At 39.9% G+C, this 23,544-nt stretch overlaps 1 protein-coding gene across 1 annotated transcript in view; it reads left to right on the forward strand.

The window, feature by feature from the left end:
• Window positions 1-23,544, forward strand: part of LOC124871074 (radixin) — a 55,413-nt gene that overhangs the window by 23,911 nt on the left and 7,958 nt on the right. The window contains exons 3-11 of the mRNA XM_047370064.1: window positions 9,244-9,327; window positions 14,516-14,611; window positions 16,814-16,936; window positions 18,673-18,824; window positions 19,887-19,970; window positions 20,193-20,339; window positions 21,484-21,580; window positions 21,661-21,824; window positions 22,847-22,977. Coding sequence (XP_047226020.1) covers window positions 9,244-9,327; window positions 14,516-14,611; window positions 16,814-16,936; window positions 18,673-18,824; window positions 19,887-19,970; window positions 20,193-20,339; window positions 21,484-21,580; window positions 21,661-21,824; window positions 22,847-22,977 — 1,078 coding nt within the window. The remainder of the gene's footprint in view (window positions 1-9,243; window positions 9,328-14,515; window positions 14,612-16,813; window positions 16,937-18,672; window positions 18,825-19,886; window positions 19,971-20,192; window positions 20,340-21,483; window positions 21,581-21,660; window positions 21,825-22,846; window positions 22,978-23,544) is intronic.

Raw genomic sequence — 23,544 nt, forward strand, 5'->3', positions numbered from 1 at the left:
CCAGATGTGTGGAATTGTAAATAATAATGAAAAACTGACAACAGAAAGTGTTAAGAAGTCAACATGACTGTGTTTGGCTTTAAAGCCTTTATAAAGCAGCTCAGCCACCAACAGCTTTTAATTATGGCTGTCTTAGCTTCTCTCATTCAGTCTCAAACACAGTCAACAGGTGGGCTGTGCTGCGTGGGCGGTCTCTGCCTGTACACACTAGCCTAGTATTTAGCTGTCACTACTTGTAAATAACATGGAGTAACTAAAATATTCTGGCACACACAGACGGCTACAAATGCACAGCCTTCATTGTCCTGTGATTGTAAACCGCTACAAAGGATCTCAAACGGTAAATTGATGTCAGGAACAATCTGTGACCACAGGCCTCCCCGCTGTGTTACTTTATGTTTGCAATGTCTGAGGGGAGGAGAAATTGCACTTGATCAAACCCCAAACAAGATTTCCTGCTGCCACCTTGGATGAACAATCTGTTTGTGTATAGACAGTTGGTGAGGGCGATTTTGTTTTATCACAAGTCGTTTACACCACCTTTAGAATGTCCATAAAAATATCAAATGCTGCATTTAAACCACAGATGCATGCAAATACCCTTGTTATATTGGAATTTACTGCACATTGTTTTTCTATAAAGTAGGAAAGTTTCGTCTTCTAGTGCTTGGAGTACGTGCACTTTCCTGCATTATCCCAGTTACAAAATGCACTTTAGAAAATAAGTTCAGTTTATTAGAAAATTGTTTGGTTCCCTTAGTTTTGCATTGGAATTAAAAAACATGCTTTTATGGTTTTACCAACATGCTACACTTCCAGACTGTAACACAGGCTTTCATTATTTTAACAAAAAAGCAGCTGCAAAATCTACAAAATTCAGCACTTGTTAGAAAAAGTTATACTTTTTTTATTTTCTTGACTGGTGGTTTATAAAACAATATGGTTACATGTAGTTCGATACACACAAGGCAAATGTCCATGCTATTTCTTAAGTCAAGACCAGAAATGCACCTGTCAGGGATTTGGGTCCAATTTCTAATTTTGCGAGGCTTTGACCCACCATTATCAGTTTGAACAGATTCTGATTTCTGCTCAAGAACTTTAATTAGCAGCCTTTAATTTTTTTTGTTTTTTAGCCATCTTGCCGCAAACTTACGCTGTATGTTTGTGATGGAGTAGTCACTTTAAAACTTATTTTATTTAAAGACGCATTTATATACGCATTTAGCAACATTCTATTTCTATGAAATAATACTATGCTATGAAATGGCAAAGGGACAAAATGAACATTACCGTTGAGTCTAGGTAGCGGCCTTGGTGAACAGCTGGCATGCCTCTGTACAAAATAAGGTATTATTTTTAAATGGCTTCTTCTGGATTCTTCGTTAAACTCTTCACTGATCTTAGGTACTGAGTGAAGAAGAATCTGCATTCACTGTTCTAACTTCCAGTGGTTTTGGTGGCACCTGATAGAGCTTAGGTGAGGTCCCTTCACCGATCTGTATCTTGCTGCTGTCTGCATCACTTGTTGTCTTGAATAGGTTTGGTGAATCTGAACAGTTGCTGTTGTTTTTATACCATGAATGGTTTAGAAATGTAACTGGTGAGCTAACTGATTATATGCTGCATTATTCACAGCCTGGTGTACAACAACACAGATCACTAAGGTGTTCTCACAGACCTCAGGCTCATTCAGTTAAAAACCCTAAAACATATTTATTCGACTTCCACTTTGACGGATGAACATATTGATACCTAATCATTATATAAATAATACCTTACATGAAACAATACATCAGCTTAATAGAACCGGGTGTTAACGGATGTTCAAAGACAGGAACCCCAAAAACAGTGGTAGTAAAATATTTCTTAGACCAATACAGCACTAAGAAAACTGTGCTGTGTAGTTTTCTTAGTATTGTAAAAGTCTAAAACAATGTTTACTGCAGTCTGCAGTGTCTCCCTGTATCTCAGTGAAAATTCCAACTGTTTGTTATTACAACACTTGTAATGTTTAGTAGTAACAGCTTATTCACCACATTTCTGCTCTAACCTGAATGGAGCAGAGTGTAAGTGCTCTTGGTTATTGAATGACTCAGTGGTGTTGATTATTTGTTTCACCAGCTCTTTGTAGTAAATCCTGATGGCTTTATATACATACATACGTATGTGTGTGTGTGTGTGTCTATGAATCTATGAATCAATCAATCAAAGTCTCTTTTTCCAGTAAAAACCATCTTCGAGGATAGAGATCTGCTGTGCCGCTGTCACACGTGCAACTGTCTTTGCATTAAGCTCGCAGCAACTGAATATTTGGGCTTCTTGGTTGAATTGGATCCATTAAAGAGAGTACACCCCATTAATTTTCAAAGTGTTACTTATTTTGTATACATTTCTGTTTTTTACAGTGTATCCTATTTTTCCAGAATCTCTGTTTTCTTTAAGCATCCCAGATACGTTTATTGTTTGAAAAACATTTTAGAATAGTTTCTGCAATAGGCACTTGAAGAGACAGATCGTTTATCTGTGGACTTGGCTTAATTTTTACTGGGCGCCAAAAATAAATGAAGTAAAAACAATAAAGTTTTTGCTGATATCACAATTTTTAATTTATGAGCAGCAAACTCTCTGTCTGGGAAACATAAACAAAAAAGTTTTTATCTGCAGCAGTGACACTACGGATTTTGGTCTCGGCACACGCTGAAACTACCTACTTTATCTTTTAACGTATTCAGTTATCAGGGAGAAGACATTCCTCTGCTTCCTTATCTGTGCCTGCCCTCAGCTCACTTACATATATGCTAAAACATGGCTTCTGCAGAATATATACACTGCTCAAAAAAATAAAGGGAACACTCAAATAACACATCCTAGATCTGAATGAATGAAATATTCTCATTGAATACTTTGTTCTGTACAAAGTTGAATGTACTGACAACTAAATCACACAAAAATCATCAATGGAAATCAAATTTATTAACCAATGGAGGCCTGGATTTGGAGTCACACACAAAATTAAAGTGGAAAAAACACACTACAGGCTGATCCAACTTTGATGTAATGTCCTTAAAACAAGTCAAAATGAGGCTCAGTATTGTGTGTGACCTCCACGTGTCTGTATGACCTCCCTACAACCCCTGGGCATGCTCCTGATGAGACGGTGGATGGTCTCCTGAGGGATCTCCTCCCAGACCTGGACTAAAGCATCCACCAACTCCTGGACAGTCTGTGGTGTAACGTGACATTGGTGGATGGAGCGAGACATGATGTCCCAGATGTGCTCAATCAGATACAGGTCTGGGGAACGGGCGGGCCAGTCCATAGCTTCAATGTCTTCATCTTGCAGGAACTGCTGACACACTCCAGCTACATGAGGTCTAGCATTGTCCTGCATTAGGAGGAACCCAGGGCCAACCTCACCAGCATATGGTCTCACAAGGGGTCTGAGGATCTCATCTCGGTACCTCGGACAGTCAGGCTACCTCTGGCGAGCACATGGAGGGCCATGCGGGCCTCCGAAAAAATGCCACCCCACACCATTACTGACCCACTGCCAAACCGGTCATGCTGAAGGATGTTACAAACAGCAGATCGCTCTCCACGGTTTCTCCACACTCTGTCATGTCTGTCACAATCCCGGTGTTCTCTGGCAAATGCCAAGCGTCCTGCACGGTGTTGGGCTGTGAGCACAACCCCCATTTGTGGACGTCGGGCCCTCATACCATCCTCATGGAGTCGGAGGTAACGGTCCGGCTGCTGGGTTGTTGCCCTCCTACAGCCTCCTCCACGTCTCCTGGTGTACTGGCCTGTCTCCTGGTAGCGCCTCCAGGCTCTGGACACTACGCTGACAGACACAGCAAACCTTCTTGCCACAGCTGGCATTGATGTGCCATCCTGGATGAGCTGCACTACCTGAGCCACTTGTGTGGGTTGTAGAGTCCGTCTCATGCTACCACGAGTGTGAAAGCACCACCAACATTCAAAAGTGACCAAAACATCAGCCAGAAAGCATAGGTACTGAGAAGTGGTCTGTGGTCCCCACCTGCAGAACCACTTTATTGAGTGTCTTGCTAATCACCAAAGATTTCCCCCTGTTGTCTGTTCCATTTGCACAACAGCATGTGAAACTGATTGTCAATCAGTGTTGCTTCCTAAGTGGACAGTTTGATTTCACAGAAGTTTGATTTGTATTGTGTATGTATGTATGTGTGTGTGTGTGTGTGTTCCTGTCTTGGCATCACAGTGAGAACCATTTTCCCGATTTCACCATCAAATTGAGGACCGTTTGTACCAAAGTGAGGACATTTTGCTGGTCCTCACGACCTATTTTGTTAACGGTTAGGTTTAGGACTAAGATGTGAATTGACTTTAGGTTAAGGTTAGGTTTAGGCATGCACTGGTAATGGTTAGGTTTAGGGTTATTGTCAGGGTTAGGGCATAGAAAGGGTTGAAAATGACTGAAAATCAATGGGAGTCAACACATGGTCCTCACTACATATAGCAAAACAAGAGTGTGTGTGGGAGAAAGAAATAAAGAAAGAAAGAGAGAAAGAAAGAAAGAAGCCATGTCACTGTGCTGCAGTACAACAGCACAGGCAGCAGACACAGCTACTGCCACCACCATATGGCTGCGTTCCCATAATTTCCTAACAGCTACTACACACAATGCCATACTCCTCTAGATCTGAGTAGATGCACACATACACCTTAATCTTCAAAAAGAAGTATTTTTCTTTCTTTCTCAATATTAGATTTGAGACTACAGTAACAAATTACAATTGGGAAAAAAATACTCAATATTGCCAAAAGTATTTGTCTACTTTTACATGTACATAAACTTTGATGACATCCTGTTCATAATCTATAAGGTCCAATTTGTTGATGGGCCCGCTGTTGCCAGCAATAGCAACTTCAACTATTCTGTAAACACCTTCCTCAAGGTTTAGGAGTGTGTTCATTGTTAGATGAAAAAACAAAACATAACTGCAGCCTCAGCTCTAATTCATCCCAAAGGTTTTCAGGAAGGTTGAGGTCAGCATGCCAGTCAAGTTTCTTCACATCAAACTTTATACACCAGCAGCCATGGAAGTGACTGGAACACCAGAATTCATTGATTTGTTGGTGTGACCCAGTACTTTTGGAAATATATTTTATATAGTACCATGGGTGGCTCTCTCACCCAGACACTTATGATTTTAGTTTAAAAAAATTATGATTAATTTGAATTGTATTTTTTAGGTTTTATGTATGACAAAGGAGTTGGGGAGTGTCTTGGCTTTGCTCTCTGGAACATTTTTGATGCTTTGTGTGTTGGTGCATCTTTTTCAGGTCATTGCACGGTCCTTTCTTGAGAGAGATTGATGTACGGAGTTCACTGCAGGCATTATCTGTCTGTCTTTTCTCCCTTAATAACAGAGCACACATAAACCTTGTGCTACTATTTTTGTGGGGATTTTTTATTGCAGAGTTAAAAAAAAATACCCTCTGACTCTGGCCAAAAGTAATCAGAACTGCATAGTTAAAAATGTTAACCCTAAAACCTAACCCTCTCTAAGTAAACCTTTTCAACACCCAGTGTTTATGTCCTTGGAACACCTCAGAACTATAGTAACCGTTTTGTTTTTAGACTGCTTGCATAAAATTAAACGCAGACATCCTCAGTGGTTTTATGCCTCAGGCTGGTAAATTTGTGCGTCTATCTCAGCTCCTTTGCTTCTCTCTGGGTCTTCTGCATTGTGCCAGGGTTACTTGAGGACAGTGCTGATTGGGCATTCTGCAGAGGTGGGCTTGCATACTGCGGCACAAAAAAAAACTGTTTATTGTAATATCTTACACCTTCTGAAGGAGGAGAAAGATCATTAGATGCATAGATATGTATTTAGATGTATGTGATTGCATATAAATTGGAGGTCAACTTTAAACTGAGATCATACTTGTCATAACATTGTCACTTTAAGGTTGCAGATCCTGATTTCTGGTTTGTTCCACCAGACTAAACATCCTCCTGTGAATGTAGTCTTATTTTTGCAGTTGAGAGCCAATGTATTTCACCTCACTGTTGCCAGTGTCAATAAAACCTTACCTTCATAAATAATTCAAAATGAAACAAATCTTTTTGGGTTAGCAGAAATTCAAGTCTGAAATAGTCTGTAGAACCTCATTCACAACAAAAAATAAAATCTGGGAAGCAGAGCATTGATTTATTAAATCACTGTGATTTTTTGATATATATGTGATATGTATAAACATGTTTGTGAAGAAGAAGTTGAAATTATCCACCCACAAACCCAATCCTTTCTTGGTATACTGTTATTTATTTTATACAATTCAGGCTATTTTAGCAGTAGAGCACGCGACCCATATACAGAGGCCTTAGTCCTCAATGCACTCGTCCTGAGTTCAAGTCCTGACCCCAGAGACCTATGCTGCATGCCTTCCTTTCTCCACCACACTTCTAGGATGTAGATTGAGCTACCGCCTCAATTTAAGCACTGTTGTATGGAAGTGCAGAGAAAATGGCACATTGAAAGCCATTTTGTGCTGATTTCATGTGATTGTATATTGGTGATTGGAAAGAAACATGCTTTCTGGTTCCTTGACAAAACGTAACCCCCAGTGTTGCGTACAGTCAGAGACTGATGCTGTCTGTGTTATTTGTATTACTGTTTATTTTGTGCACAGCTTACATGCTAAACCGAAGTTAGTGTGGCCTTTCCAGTTGTTTTTGACAAAGCAAGTTTTTAAAATTCACGGCCTGTTTTTGTGTGCACAGCATGCAAAGCAGCATGCACATTAATATGCTGATCTAGCATAACTGGGTTTTCCCATACCCAGGGTTTTCATCCTTTACAGTGTTGATAGGTAAAGGACAGGATTGGCTGTCTATGTTTCACCACCTGCTTTGCATTGTGCTCAGGGATCTGTCGGTGTACGGGAGAGCTGCACAGAGAGCAACTGAAACACCAGCCATTAAACATTGTTGACGTTCAAAGGAATGCTCTACATTTTTGGAAGCAACAGAGGAACTTTTCCTGGGAGCTTAATCCGCATAAAACCCGACTGAATTATGTTACGATCCAGGTATACAATGAGTCGTATCAACATCGAGAGTAAACATGCTAACATTAGCCTAGGGCTTCAGAAAATTGCTCTGCAAGAAAATATCCGCAGCACAAGCAAATCTTAAGTTTATGGAAGATCATAGCTTAAGTTTGTGTTTGCTCAAATCTGTCTTTAGACATAGAAAGCTGTCCTGTAGTCACTCCTCCTGGGAGAAATGATCTGTTAATGTAAAGAGCAACCAATACTGCAACGTCATTGGGTGAATGAGTTGGGTGGTACACAATAACACTCATGTAGACTGTATAATATCAATTTACATATATGCTATTATACTTTTAAGTTAAAGAGTTGTCAAGCATAAACATGGAATATACTTATTTACTGGTTCAATAAATGTGCTAAAAATAATAAATGCAATTTTCAATTTTTTTTGATGCTTTGATTTTGTTTTAAACACTTTTAGAGGATCAGTGGTAGAAATACTCCATAATTCCAAAAGAAACTGCTTAAAAAGTGCTTGTCATCCTTTAGTTACTGGTAGTGAGGGGAAAATGACTACAGGTGTTACTTTCCTGAATCCTCCTAATGACTTTTCCTCATTAGAGCGAAGTGGAAGCAACTTCACTTCTACTGGCTGGCAGAGAGAGGAACAGTGTAAACATGTGGCTCCATATATGGATGCTGGCTGTTACACTGTTTGTGCATGTGTTCACTATGGGTGAAGCATATTTATAGAAGTTGGAAAGGGGGGCATGCGCATACAAATGGCCAAGACAGCCCCACCAGCAGACAGACAAGATGAATATCTCAACGTCTTTCTGTTTTGTTTTGAGTTTAATCTAATTTTGTGCTTTCTCACTTTTGTTCTGTTTTTGTGCCACTCAGTTCTCCTCTACATTAAATTGAACCTAGACCTACTATTTTCAGTTTAATTTAGTCACGAGTATTTTTTAAAATATTTATTTAATTACTTCCTTTTACTCTTTTGAGTAAATTAATGAGATTTCCTCAGAAATGGCTGACCTTTGGAAACTACAAAAATAATTCTTACTGAAGATAAAAAACATGAAAACATTTTCCAGGTATGTCTTCATTTTTATCATGTCATGACAAAGGCGGGAACTGAACGTTTTTTCAAAAAACTTGATGAAGAGCCAGAGTACAGGCCCGGGAAGGAGCAAACTAAAACATCAAATACATAAAACAAGTAAAAAATATACAGTCATAATCTTAACAGCAGTTTAAGAGTTTAAAAGAAGCCCTGAGATTTGCCTCATGGCAGTCATTCAAAAAGGTAATGGAGAGGCTGGCAGGAGTCTGTGTCAATGATTAGTCCTGTTGCTGCAGCAGCTCTGAAACAGATTCTGGACAGAAATAGGGACCCTCCAATGAGCTTTGTAGCTCCCCTCACTATCCCGTGGAGGGCCCACTGTGTCCCAAAATGCAGCCGGAATATCATGTTAGGATGCAGTATTTTCAACATGCTGTCAGCCACGGGTCTGTAGAATGCTGTGATGATTCAGTTAGGGATTAATGTTTGTTTAAGATTCCTGAGAAATCCCTCTCTGCTAGGCTTATTTCACAACCGCAGTAGTGTTAATCCATTTTTCATCTTTTTTTAATCAAAGATTTGCTTGTTGCTGCTGAGTGGCGTGTGCTCGGCTCATCACGGTCAGCGATTTCTTCCATTTAGTCCCCATTGTAAACCTTATTAACTCTGCACCAGCTCTTTAGCCGTTTGACTTCCTTCTGCACATTGACTCACCATCTTGTGAATAAGTCTCATTGCTCTGGTAACATTTGCAGACTTAATAAATGGGGTTTCCTCATGTGTGGATGCACAGGTGCATGTTAGCAGTGTGAACAGTAGTGGGCCAAGCACACAGCCTTGATGCTAACCAGTACTCATGATAATATTAGAGATATTGTCTTAAAGGCAGGCAGACTGTGCTCTCACAGTCTGGAATTTTCAGAATCCAGAGACTTGTAGCAGTCTTCAGTCCAAGCAGGAAACACGAATTAGTCTCTGGGAAGTGATGGCAACACTGAGCTAAAAATGAAATGTATATTATTCTGGCAAAGGTGTTTTTATTGTCCAGATTACATGCCTTGGATCTAATTTCAGGTAAACTGAGTCTTTCATTCATTTGTGCATTTATTCCTTTTCTGTGTGTTTGGAAGGTCAATGTACGCGTCACCACCATGGACGCTGAGCTGGAGTTTGCCATCCAGCCGAACACAACAGGAAAACAGCTCTTTGACCAGGTAAGAATGTTCTGTTTTTTACACAATTTCTGTACTTAAAAAAACACTTCATATAAAGCCATCCAGTGTTGACAGGAGAACTTCAATAATGTATCTATAAGGAGAACTATATCTACAATATGTTGAAGTCTGACCAACATTGCTGCGATAAACTCACATTTTTCACACTCCTCTCCTTCTCATTATGAGTCTTCCAACTCTCGCTGTGACCTTTAGAGTCTTGGACACAGCCTACTTAGCATCTTCTGTAGTGAAAGCCAACAGGCTGAATATATTACTGGCATGCAAAGTGTGGATAATTATTTATACTTAGAATCTTACCGCCAACAAATATTTCATTGCCAAAAGTCTTTTGCAAAGTTTTTGTAGGCCACTGCAGTGGCAATCTATGTCTGATCTATTGTGCAGCTTTAATTGTTGGTTGTTGTGGTGTGGTTGTACCAGTTGGTGCTCAGCTGGTTTTAGGTCTGTACTGGTTTTGTGGCGACATACACAAAGGTTCTTTTGTTTTAATCCGGAACCTTTTAGAAGACAGAGGATGGGTGGAAGTGTTGGGATGTAGTGTGTGTGTTTGTGTGTGTGTGAGAGAGATAGAGCTGATTCTCTGGAAGTAAAAGGGCAGCTTTTAGTGTTGTTTCATGTCAGACTGTGTAGGGTTGTTGGGGTTGTGGTGACATGAAGGAAGGAAGACGGAACAAGAGAAATTTCTTAGTTTTCTGCTTTTGTTGGTGCTCTTTTTTGAGTTCTGCTTCACATTTTGACATCAAATCACATATCAAGGCTACTGACATCAAATATGTGGCATTTGATTTATCAGATTAAAGTATGGATTTGACTTTGTCAAGTTATTTAAATTTCACTGTTGATGAACTGACTTGATGTGTACTTACTTTCTGATGCGTTTCTGACTGAAGATTAGTACTGTAACTTCTAGATGTGTCCTTGGGCCTACACACCTGAATCAAATAGAGCCCTGCTAATTAGGGCTGAAGCAATTATTCAAATTGATGTGATTAATCGATTATTAAAATAATCGCCAACTAATTTAGTAATCGAATAATCTTAAACTGGATTATACAGACTCTAAAATGTACCATTTGCTGAAAGAACAACCCACTTAGACCAGTAATTAGGCCAGAAATATGTACATTTTACATTTAAGATGAAAAACCTTCTTTGTTGGTAAATATGCTGTATCCAGAACTCCTCAAGTGGCATAGCTTTAGCTTCATCAGGTTCAAATTTTGTAAAAAACTCCTATTAAGCTTCAGCTTTTGCTATCTGATTTTTAATCAAAGTAATAGTCGACAGATTAATCCATTAGCAAAATACCGTATTTTCCGCACTATAAGGCGCACTTAAAAACCTTTAATTTTTTTCAAAAAATGACAGTGCGCCTTGTAATCCGGAGCGCCTTATATATGGATCAATTGGTTAATTGGTTGATCCATACTGGTTGTACACAGCGCTCTGTCAAAATGTTTCAGTACGACAGGTAAACTACAAAGCCGCACCGCTTGCAGCATTACGGCTACCGTAGTCAGGGGTGTCGCCGAAGTAATAGCGGTAAACACCTGTACTGTGCTTACTCCTAGTCCAACACCACTTGTGTGTGTATAACGTTTGAATGTACTGTTGCAGGAATTGCCTGAACTATATGTGATTAGAAGCTCAGTGTGTGGGGTGTATGTTTCGTGTGTGTGTATGGAAGATGTTGACATTACTCCTCCGGACAGAGGTGGCGCTGTGTGCTGCCGTAGCTGAGAATCAAGAGTGAAGGAGTGACGTCGGTATTATTGTGTGTGGGGTGGGTAGAGACGGCGACCGGAGCAGCGGTGTATGAGTCTGTAAGCCCTGTGTTTTTACGTGCTGCAAAGTCATTAAAAAGAACCCCAAATCTCGTCAACAACTCAGTGTTTTGATGCTGTTTCTTCATGCTCAACTCAGCAACGTATGAGTGAGGGAGTTAACCCCAAGGAAACTAGTAACTTCGGCCCTGGAGAAAGCGTCTCCCCTGTGTCATCAGACTACGGTCAGGGGACAGAAACAGGAAAGGTTAACATTACTAACGTTTGATTTAGTGCATCAAACTGTTTCTTTTACATGTTTACTGAATCAGGGAAAAGTTCCCTTTTACGTTTTAACTAACGTTTGATTTCAACTTCAACTTCATAAACTCCAATGCATTCCTAACGTGCGGTTGGCTCTATTCAATAGAATTCTATGTAGAGGAGACCTTACCATGAGAGTGAATGGAGATATCAGAACGCTGGTTTGTAGTGTATTAATAAAGTTTGACTGACTGACTTATCTGACTGTTTTGTTGACATTCTCTTTAGCACAGCTCCATCTAGTGGATGCATAACACAACCCCAGTCAAACGTTTGACTGCAGTAGCTTCTATTCTATGCGCCTTATAATCCGGTGCGCCCTATATATGAAAAAAGTTCTAAAATAGGCCATTCATTGAAGGTGCGCCTTATAATCCGGTGCACCTTATAGTGCGGAAAATACGGTAATTGTTATTTGCAGCGTTGCTGTTAATGACATAAGTATTTGATTCATAGAGTTGAAGCTGAGACACATCTAAAGGATGCAGGATTTAAAGCCGCATTGTATTCAAGTACATCCACTAGAAATTCTACAATGAGGAGCCTAGAAAACTATTTTGGTTGCTACAGTGGAAATGCATCTTAAGCTACTACATCACCCAAGAACCAGCACTCAGCTCTGGCTGACGGTAGTTTCATTTTAAAATATTCCAGATTCACATGAATGAAAAAGGGAGTCTACTGATGGAGAGGTCGCAGAGCCAAGAGTAAGCAGCCATAATCTCACTTCAACACACAATCATAGAGATGAAAAAGGCCATCGTGAGCTTTCAAATCAAACACACCTAAGCTAAGCCAGCCTGAACACAAACTGTTATAATAACACACGGTGTTTTTTTCTGATGTGAAAGCAAAGAACCTTCCTCTCTGGTCCACTTGTAACTCATTCTTTCTCATCCCAAATTTATTCATCTACTTTCTGAGGCTTTCTCTGAGATATTTAATGCTGAGCTCGCTGCATCCAAATACTTCGTACTGCATCTCGTGTACCTCAGGAGGATCTGTACATAGGAGTGAGCATGTTTCTGCAACGGTAATCATTCTCCCAGATACCTCTGCTAAAGAGGATTTTAATGGGCTGTTTGTGTAATTGCCTGTTCATGTGATTATTTGATTCACATCGGTTTTCAATTTGTTGCTGTGAGCTTGTCTCTCTGATGCCTAAAACAGAGCTAATTACACGCTACGAGTGCTGCCATATTGACTATAAATTCACTTTAGAATCAGACTGAGTGTCCACAACCCCTCTGGGAAATGGGTTGAGGTTAGATGGTGGTGTGTTGGAACAAGGGGATTTATAATGAAGGGAAAGGATAAAAAGCAAAATCGGTCACCAATGATGTCATGAATAGCTTTTGGCTCATCTAGAAAACTTTGTGGCATTTTTCGTTTCCTTTTTACCACATTTTGAGTAATATTCTCAACAGTGTCTTGAATTTATATCCATTCTGTAACTAAAATATATTTGGTTATGAATCTATGTACCGTAAATTCCGGACTACAGAACGCACCTGATTAAAAGCCGCATGCTCTAATTTTAGAAAGAAAACTAATTTTGTACTTGTACAGGTCGCACCGGATGTTAAGCCGCGGGAGTCCCACTTTGTAATATGATTTACACAGAAAGATATTACACGTGAGGAATTTTTAACTTTTAACTTAATCCGTATGGTAATATAAACAAATGCATGTTGCAAATGCTTTTTTTCAAACAGTGCCTGTAACACGGCTACCTTTAAATATATGTACGTTATCAGTAACACAAATTTCGTTGCTAATGCTTTTTTACTGAACAGTGCACGAAAAACGTTCCAATATCTCCTAACTGGTATACACTGCAGCCTACCAGGTCAAAAGTCATTGATCGCCTTCTTCATCTTCTTCCTGCGCACTGAAACCATCAAAGTCCTGTTCTTCAGTGTCCGAATTGAACAGCCTCAGGATCTCGTCACTCACTTCAGCCTCTTTGTTGTCGCTCTCACTTGGGCGCACCCGGTCCCCTTAATCACACAGCAGTCCAGCCTTTCAAAACCCGTTGGTGATTTTCCATGTTGATGAGGGTGAATATGACTGATTTACCATACTGGTAATTGAATTGTGAAAGTGCTCTTGATTTATCGCACAAGTTCATTGGAGCTCTTTGAACTACTCATCAATTTGATTGGTCTGCTGTTACCAGGCAAATGTTTTTGGCGGCATGAAAAAAAACATGCATTAGCCGCACCTTTGTATAAGCCGCAGTGTTCAAAGTGTGGGAAAAAAGTAGCGGCTTATAATCCAGAATTTATGGTACATTGCTTTGCTGTAATATTCATAAACCTTGAAGTTTTCCATGTTTTGCCATGTTGCAGCAACAATCTACAGCGTATTTTATTGGGGTTTTATGTGATAGACAAACATAAAGTAGCAAACAAAATGAAAGTGAAAGGAAAACAATTCATGGTTTGTAATCAAAGAAGCAGCCAAGAGCCCCATGGCAGAGCTGCAGGGGTGTGGAGCTCAGAGGAGTCTGCTGCAAGCCACATAAGGAAAAACGTGAAAGAAGGTTCTCTGATCACATCAGACCAAATGTAACTTTTAGGCCTACATGCAAAATACCGTGTGGCAGAAACTGCACATGACCCCATCATTACAGATTAAATTTGTTAAAACTTTTGAAATCCGTGTTCCGTTCTCCTTCCTCTTCACAATCATGCACTACTTTGTGTTGGTCTATCACGTAAAATCACATCATTGTTTGTTGTACTGTAACAATAGGATATAAATACTTTTTGAATTTTAATGGAATTAATTGGATGAATTTGAGCTGAATGTTTTGAACTGGTTTGTTTTGTTCTTTTAAGTGCCTCAAGATGACAATTGTTGTGAGCTGGCTTAATATAAACAAATTGAAAATATGTGCCATTTATGAACACTATATTTTTTTAAAGAAGATAATACAGGGATTGAGTAATACTCACAAAGTATATACAAAGTATTGTTGGCATAAAAAAGCTCTCAGGCCTAATGATCCGTTTCCCGCTACCACCCTGTACAGGTGTCTGTAAATGCAGCAACAAGCCTTTCTGTTGTTTCAGGTGGTGAAGACTGTGGGTTTGAGGGAGGTCTGGTTCTTCGGCCTGCAGTACACAGATGGCAAAGGCTACGTGACGTGGCTCAAACTCAACAAAAAGGTGAGAAACCACCCCCAGGTACTGCAAATCTACCCCATGGACATATTCTTATTTCTACCATCAGTTATTCAGTCAAGACAGATTCCAGTTTGTTCATGTAAATGATAAATCATCTTTAAACTCCAGGGTTAATTGTGGAGTACCACAGGGTTCAGTACTTGGACCAATTCTCTTTACTATATATATGCTTCCAATAGGTAAAATTATCAGGCAGCATGGGATAAATGTTCTCTGTTACACTGATGATACTCAGCTTTACTTATCCATAAATCCTGAGGAGCCCAACCAGTTAGATATACTACAAGCATGTCTTGAAGGCATAAAAACTTGGATGACTTTAAATTTTCTGCTTCTAAATTCAGACAAGACAGAAGTTGTCGTCTTTGGAATGAAATCTTTAAAAAAGAAACTGCTTAGTCAATCACTTAACCTGGATGGCATTAAATTAACCTCCGGTAATAAAGTAAAAAACCTTGGTGTTATTTTTGACCAGGACATGTCATTTAAATCCCATATTAAACAGGTTTCTAGGATTTACTTCTTTCACCTCCGAAACTGCACGGTGGTGTAGTTGGTAGCACTGTTGCCTTGCAGCAAGAAGGTCCTGGGTTTGATTCCCTTTCTGCATGGAGTTTGCATGTTCTCCCCGTGCATGCGTGGGTTCTCACCGGGTACTCCGGCTTCCTCCCACAGTCCAAAGACATGCCTGTTAGGTTAATTGATAACTCTAAATTGCCCTTAGGTGTATGAATGAGTGTGTGCATGGTTGTTTGTGTGTTGCCCTGCGATGGACTGGTGACCTGTCCAGGGTGTACCCCGCCTCTCGCCCATAGACTGCTGGAGATAGGCACCAGCTTCCCCGCGACCCACTATGGAATAAGCGGTAGAAAATGACTGACTGACTGACCTCCGGAACATTTCAGCATGGACGCTGAAAAACTAGTCCATGCATTTGTTACTTCAAGGCTGGACTATTGTAATTCGTTACTATCCGGATGTCCACAAAATGCAGTTAAAAGCCTTCAGCTGATTCAAAATGCTGCAGCAAGAGTTCTGTTGAAAATTAAAAAGAGAGATCATATTTCTCCTATTTTAGCTTCCCTTCATTGGCCCCCTGTTAAATCCAGAATAGAATTTAAAATTCTCCTCCTCACATATAAAGGCTTTAATGATCTAGCTCCATCATACATCATAGGCTTAAAACTTTCCTTTTTGATAAAGCTTATAGTTAGAGTGGCTTAGGTTATCCTGAGCTATCTCTGTAGTTATGCTGCTATAGGGTTAGCCTGCTGGAGGACATAATGACCACTTTCACTCTGTTCGCTACATTCTCACACTACTCTCCAATTTTACTTTACTTTATGTTCTCTCTCTTTTCTCTTCCTAGAAGCTACACCTGGCCTGACTCTGTGTCTACCTGTGACACCTTTCTGGAGAGGGGAATCATCCAAGCTTCTGCTAGCAACAACTTAATGCTCACCCTCTACCGATGATCCACATGGCCCTGTCTTTCAGTGTTTAACCCTTTCTCTCTCCTAGACATGGCGATTGACTGAGCTTTTACTATAACTAACTCTATGTGCTCTCTTTCAGACTCTAACCTTGAAAACTGGCTCAGAGTTTATCTGTTCTTTTTTTCTAGATGAAACAACTAAAGGAGCTACATCCACTAACATTTACTTTTCCTTCCCATAGAAAGTACTCCTGGATCAGTGCTTCTTTGTTCTCTTTGTGTCTCTGCTCTGTTCTCTCAAACCCCCAGTCGGTCGTGGCAGATGGCCGCTCACACTGAGCCTGGTTCTGGTTCTGCTGGAGGTTTCTTCCTGTTAAAAGGGAGTTTTTCCTCTCCACTGTCGCTACATGCATGCTCAGTATGAGGGATTGCTGCAAAGTCAACGCCAGTGACTGTCCACTGTTGCTACATTCTCATCCAGGAGGAGTGAATGCTGCAAGTCACTGACTGGATGCAATCTGCTGGATTTCCTTAGACAGAAAAACTTTTTATCCAATTTGAATAAATAACTAAATCTGACTGCACTGTTCAATGGTCAGGATTAATTGGAATGTATGTACCTGACTTTTGTGAAGTGCCTTGAGACAACATGTGTTGTGAATTGGCGCTATATAAATAAACTGAATTGAATTGAATGATAATGATACATAGTTGTGTTGGAAGGGTAAGAGTGTGCCTGTTTCCTTCAGGTGACCCAGCAAGATGTGAAAAAGGAGAATCCTCTGCAGTTCAAGTTTAGAGCAAAGTTCTTCCCAGAAGATGTTTCTGAGGAGCTCATCCAGGAGATCACACAGAAACTCTTCTTCCTTCAGGTACTGAATATCTAAAATGACATGACCACTAAGTAGATTTAGTATGACAATGGATAAGGTTAATTTGTTTCTCCAACATAAAACCATGTTGCACATAAAGCAGCCCACCACATAGAAACAGACAAGTTAATGCGGGTGAAGAGGGCAGCTCATCCAATGTAGAGTGATCAGGTCATTTGGCAGCTTGTCCCTGATGGAGAACCCTAATGCAGTTAGCATGAAGGCCTTTCCACTTGACCTGTTTCTCTATTTAGTTTCAGTTTGCAAGCAGAACAAGTATGTCACAGAATAATATACCTTGGAAAACAGTGGAAGGCTAGTGCTAGTTTATTTGATGTAAGATGCTTGTGCATTCTTTTGTTTTCCATTTTTGTCTGAATATTTAATTAATCTTAAACATTTCTGCATGATCTGCTTTAAATTACAAGAGTCAGTTTCATATCATGTGCTTCAGGTAGCTGCTTTTCTCAGGGGGTAAGCAGGCATAGTGTTAAGGTCAACACAAACCCCACAAAAAAGAGGAATGTGTTCTTTCACACGAGGTGCCAAGAACCTGAACATTATTTCTGGAACGGACATTTCTTACTTTAGTGTTGAAATCTTGAGGTCCTCATGGGTGACTCCTACTGCAGCATTTGTACATGATGTTATCGCACACCACACAAGAAAAAAAAGGTTCTGCACCGATGATCTGTAAAGAACAAGCTGCAAGAATTCCCAAACCAGGGCTGGAAGGACAGAATTACATAGTTTTGTTTGTTCTTACAGTCCTGGCAGAGAGAACAAACGTCTTCGGTTTACAAAATGCCTGTCGGCCATCCATGCAGTTGTGTCTTGCATGGCCAATTTTTTAAATCATGGCCCGTTTTCTTGCAAAGCTGTACAATAGGCCATGCAAATTGTTCTGTAGGTGAAACAAATTTGGGTTTTCACTAATGGTCTGAGTGTTTTATGATTACATTCAACTTGAAGGGGCAGTGAAAGCCTGTGTGTCTTGATGGCTGCACCTCCCCCTGCATGTGTTTCTGCACTCAGCCGCAGGTCTCCTCCAAACAGCCCACCGCTGTCTGTGTGGGAAAGATGTGATGAAAGTAGCCCGTGGAGCATAGCAGTCATTAAAATAATGCTGTTTAAGTGAAAGTGCCAAGTTCATGAAGCAGTTGAACAAATACCAGAGTTTTACCCACACACAAAAAACTGGAACTTCTTGGAAATGGTTGGAAACAAGCTTTCTTTTTTTTTTTTTTTAAGTGAAATATAAAACATTACCTACTATATTGTGTGGCTAAGACGCTGTAAGCAGGTGATCATGCAGGTTTATTATCATGAAGAATAAAATTTCTACTTCACACCAAGTAAAAACAGCTGAACAGTCCAAAATCGAATCCTTCTGAAACTGCTTCAGATATTTCTTTCTGATTCGCTGATATTAATCTCAGAAATGCTTTATATGTTCTTTATATTTCTGAACCAAACATTGCATTATTGTCTTTATTAAGAGATTAAACTGGCAATCAGAAAGCCAGACTAATACAACAGCACCCTCTGCTGGAAGACAAACTACTTGCAATCCAAGGCATCACAGAAAATTCTGATTGAGTGGCTCATTTCTTCATGTTTCTTTTGGATGTTTGAAACAGTTTTCAAAATGGTTCATTTCTCTGTGAAATGCAATAAATTGCACCACTGCTGCCATAATCTGACTTTACCTTTGAATATGCTTGTCCTCTCTAAAGGTGAAAGAGGCCATTTTGAATGATGAGAACTACTGTCCTCCAGAAACGGCTGTCCTGCTGGCTTCCTATGCTGTTCAAGCCAAGTATGGAGATTACAGCAAAGACATCCATAAGCCTGGCTACTTGGCAAACGACCGGCTGCTGCCACAGAGGTAAGGTACATACAGATACACACTTAAAGGTCGTCATTTTGCTATTTTCTCACCACAAGACTAATGAACAGGAACAAATGAAATGAATAGTTTTTGTTTTGTTTTAAAATATACTTTTTTGCTGTCGCACATCTATGTTATGTAGTCAAACATGCTACGAACACGCCTGCAGACACAATGTTTGTTTCGAGGATAACAGGACAAAATAAGTAGGAAAGCACAAGGGCCGAGTGACACGGAGCTGAGTAGCAGGAAAAGAAAAGCAGTGCTGTCCTTTTAACTGCCCTACCTAACATCTGTGTTATACAGTACATTTCTTTACTAGAGCTTCATTTTGATAAATGAAGGAGATGAAATAATTACTTTCAGCCAATTCCTGTTAGATTTGTAGCCAGAAAGAACAGAGTTTAGGAGCATGCTGTAAAATCACTGCTGCCCTGGGTGACCCAACTGTGTTCGTTTACATTAGCATTTAACGTAAAAAATGTACACTGCTTATAATAACCCAAATATTACAGATGAGAACACATACCAACCTGGCTCTCCAGGAGTCGGCGGCATATTAAGCTCAGTCTTCCCAGTTTGGTCGTTCGCATCGTTTTCATCCTCCCAGTCGCTCACGGTCTGTCTCCACAAATAATCCTTGGAGTATCCTGGCTATAGTTCACCTCACTGGTTACTTTGTACCAAAAAGCCATTATGTTACCCTGGTTACAGCTGGGTTGTATTGCTCCCGGCCCGGTTGATGACTTTTGGCGCCTGTTTCCTCATCATATAGTTGTTCTTTTTTTTTTCAAAAGCAGTACACTAACTGTTTAGCCAGTCTTGAATTGTTATTCTTATGTCAGAAATACACAAAATGTTGAAAGAGGTGCATCATGGTGACATAAGGCCTTTAAATATTATCATGAGATATTATTAGTATTTCCTTGTAATGCAGAAAACCACAGGTAATTTGCTTTTATCAGTTCTTATCAGTTCAGGGTATTTCCAAATCTCTGTGTTCTTACAAAGATATGTTGGCTGACTGTATTTATGTGTTAAAATCTGTGTTTTCTGCAGAGTTTTGGAACAACACAAGTTAACAAAGGAGCAGTGGGAGGACAGAATACAGACGTGGCATGAGGAGCACAGAGGAATGCTCAGGTGAGTGTTTAGTTGGACTTTGAGGTCTCGAGTTTTAGTCGGGTTTTAACAAGGTTTTTTTTGTTCACATTAACTTTCAGCAGCCTGGTTTATTTCTTTGAATCAAAGGATTGTGGCTAATGCGCATTCTTTTAGTGGCATTAAAATTCCAAAAATTGTATTAAACACGGCTGCTTTTCAGTCTCTCTGTTCATTGTGGCTTATGTTTGTGCACCTGTGCAGGGAGGACGCAATGATGGAGTACCTGAAGATTGCTCAGGACCTGGAGATGTACGGCGTCAACTACTTTGAAATCAAAAACAAGAAGGGCACAGAGCTTTGGCTGGGCGTTGACGCTTTGGGGCTCAACATTTATGAGCATGAAGACAAGTAAGAAAAAAAATACAACTCATGCACATGCATGGTTACACTCTATGATCTAGTTGGTTCTCCTCACAAGTTATTTGCTTTAAATGCAAGTCTGATTACAAACTTGTTTTTTCTTCTGAGGAGTTATACATAGATGTTGATTTACATTAGAGCCAGGAACTACTGCTGAAGTTAATGAAAACGGTTGGTGAAATCAGGAGTAGTTAATAAAGTCAAAGCAACAGCATACATGGTTTCCATAACTCCACTGAGTTGGTATGTCTCTACCAACTTTGCACATTTACAGATTGAAATATTTGCCCGTTCGTCTTTGCAAAATAGCCTAAGCTCAATTAGACTGGAGAGGATCCCAACAGCATGATGCTGCCACCACCATGTTTCATTGACCAGACCAGAGCGCCTTTTTCCACATGATTCCTGTGTCTCTTACATGGCTTCCTCCATGAGATGTTCAAAGCAAACTTTTCCCCAACTTTATTCCTGACATTTATGCTGTCTGTTGGTTCTCATGATGTGGTTTGTTCATGAAAATTGTCCAACAAATCTCGGACAAATTATACTGAGATTAAGTTACGCTCAGGTGGACACAGATTGGGGGACCTCTGAAGGCAACTGGTTGCATTAGATTTTATTTATAGGTGTTTGAGTAAATCAGACAGGAATAAATCATTTTAGAACAACACATCCGTTTCCTTCAATTACATAATTGTGTACTGCTTTGTGTTTGCCTCACATAAAATCCCAACAAAATACTGTGAGGTTCATTGTTATAAGTAGACAGAATGTGGAAAAGTTTGGAGTTTTTATACTTTTGTAAGGTCCTGTATAAAACTGAGAACTGACATTTAAGAGGAGGAAGGTGAAACCACAACAGAACAGTTATCAACAGCAACACCCACCCTGGGTTTATTTATTGCCTTCACATATGGATTGATGACTAAAAGATGAAACTCTGGCACCATTTTTTGCTGGAGGAAGTAGAACTTTGGAGAGAGGAACTGTATAGCAATCAACACAACCAAACCTGTGAAAATATTTGTGAGAATGACACCTAAGTTTTGGAAGAGAATTATTTGTCAACTTGTGAGTAAATCACAATTTGCACCCTAAATGTTCAGTAAAGGTTTATCCAATATCTCCTTAGATTGTCACCAAAGATCGGCTTCCCTTGGAGCGAGATTAGAAACATTTCCTTCAACGACAAGAAGTTTGTGATTAAACCCATTGACAAGAAAGCTCCAGTAAGTCCTACTGAATTAATGTCAATCCATTTGTGACAAATTGCACAAATCATTTAATGCATAATCTGTGCTTCCCGCAGGACTTTGTGTTCTATGCACCTCGATTGAGGATCAACAAGCGCATTCTGGCGTTATGTATGGGAAACCACGAGTTGTACATGAGAAGAAGGAAGCCAGACACCATCGAGGTGCAGCAGATGAAGGCTCAGGCAAGGGAGGAGAAGCACCACAAACAGATGGATAGGTACAGTCCATCAGCTTTTTAAAATGTCTAACTATTCAATAATCGATACATTTATTTAATGTAAGAATATTATTAAAATATGTTAACACAATTATAATCTCACTGAATAACATTGAATAAACTGTTGAGAATAAGAAGTGCTTTTTTTAATCACCATCCCCAACCTTTCTGAGGCCCCCCTAGCGCCCCCTGGCGGCCCCCACTTTGACAACCACTGTCCTAGTAGATGGACATATTTTTATTTTTTTAAGAATTTGTTTTGGCACTAGAGGCCTTTATTTTGATAGTAGGCAGACAGGAAGGAGGGGCAAAGAGAGGGGGAGACATTCGGCGAAGGTTGTCGGGTCCAGGACTCGAACCCGGGACGGCCACTTCTAGGACTATAGCCTCTCTATGTGGTCACACGCTAACCCCTACACCACCAGCGCTGCACCCTAGATGGACATATTTTATTGTCCTTTTTTTTTCTTTCATGACCCCTAGTGAACAATATGGAGCAGTGTTATTGCAGGAGAAAGAATGAGTCATGTTTCTTTTTTAGCAGGGAGTGTGGTACTGTTGGATGGGCTGTTACAGAAAGGAACAAATGTTTTGTTTGTTTTTTTTGCTTTGTGCTCAATCAGGATGGAATTATCAAACATGCAAATGAACACTGATTCAGTTTGTAACAAACACTTTTACAAATGGTATCATTTGTACAGGGACCATTATGCAGTCCGCCTACATCCTCTAGCATTCATCACCAATGTTGTTTGAGCAATTTTTTTTATATTAGAACTTACCTATGCAACCCTGATTTAGTACTGCATTTTCCCTTTAAAAATGTTATTTTGTTCTTCTCAAACTTCAGCTAACAAGATTTTATGTTATGTTGTACTGAACAGCTGTCTTCAGTCTTTACAAATTTATTTAAAATATAGTTGTGATGTTTTGACACCAAATTTGTATACAAATTTTGCATTTGTAATGTCATTTTAAAAATAATTAGTCAGATAACCAGATGTTTGTGTGGGTGTGAACAGGGCACAGCTTGAGAATGAGAAGAAAAAGCGTGAGCTGGCAGAGAAAGAGAAGGAGCGAATAGAAAGAGAAAAGGCTGAGCTGATTGAGAGGCTGAGACAGATTGAAGAGCAGACACAAAGGGCCCAGAAAGGTATGACTTTAACTAACATGCTCACACTCCTGTACTGCCTTTCTTTTCCTCACTGCTGTGCTTCATTTTATTGTTAGAAAAATGAAAAAATAAGGATAAGATCAGTTATTTTTATTGGACAAGTTGACTAATACAGAATAATACAGTTTTTTTTTAATGAAAACTATTCTGTGATTTATAATACACAATGTATTACAGTAAGTATTCTCTGGGGGATATCTAAGAAGCTCTGAGTCAGCGCCCTTGAGCCAGCTTCTCAAACTGATAATGCTCAGGACCGCTGGGCTCCACAAAGCTTCCCTCAACCTCCGGTGACGAGGAGGGTGAAAAATCCTTCACCTCAAAATATCTATCTGTGGCAAAACTATCAGCGTCGCTCTGCTCACTTTCCATGTTTCAATATGTCAAATTAAGCTAACTGCCACTTTTCCTCCAGAGCACACCCTCGTTTAACCACCTCCACTCATCTCCACACTTGGCGGTGCCCCTCAATGTCTCTTGGCACCGCCCACTTTGGTGGCATTTTTCAAAAATAGCTTAAACATCGTGTTCAGTTTCACAAAATAA

Source organism: Girardinichthys multiradiatus, chromosome 7 (genome assembly GCF_021462225.1).
Source record: "Girardinichthys multiradiatus isolate DD_20200921_A chromosome 7, DD_fGirMul_XY1, whole genome shotgun sequence".
Lineage (NCBI taxonomy): Eukaryota > Metazoa > Chordata > Actinopteri > Cyprinodontiformes > Goodeidae > Girardinichthys > Girardinichthys multiradiatus.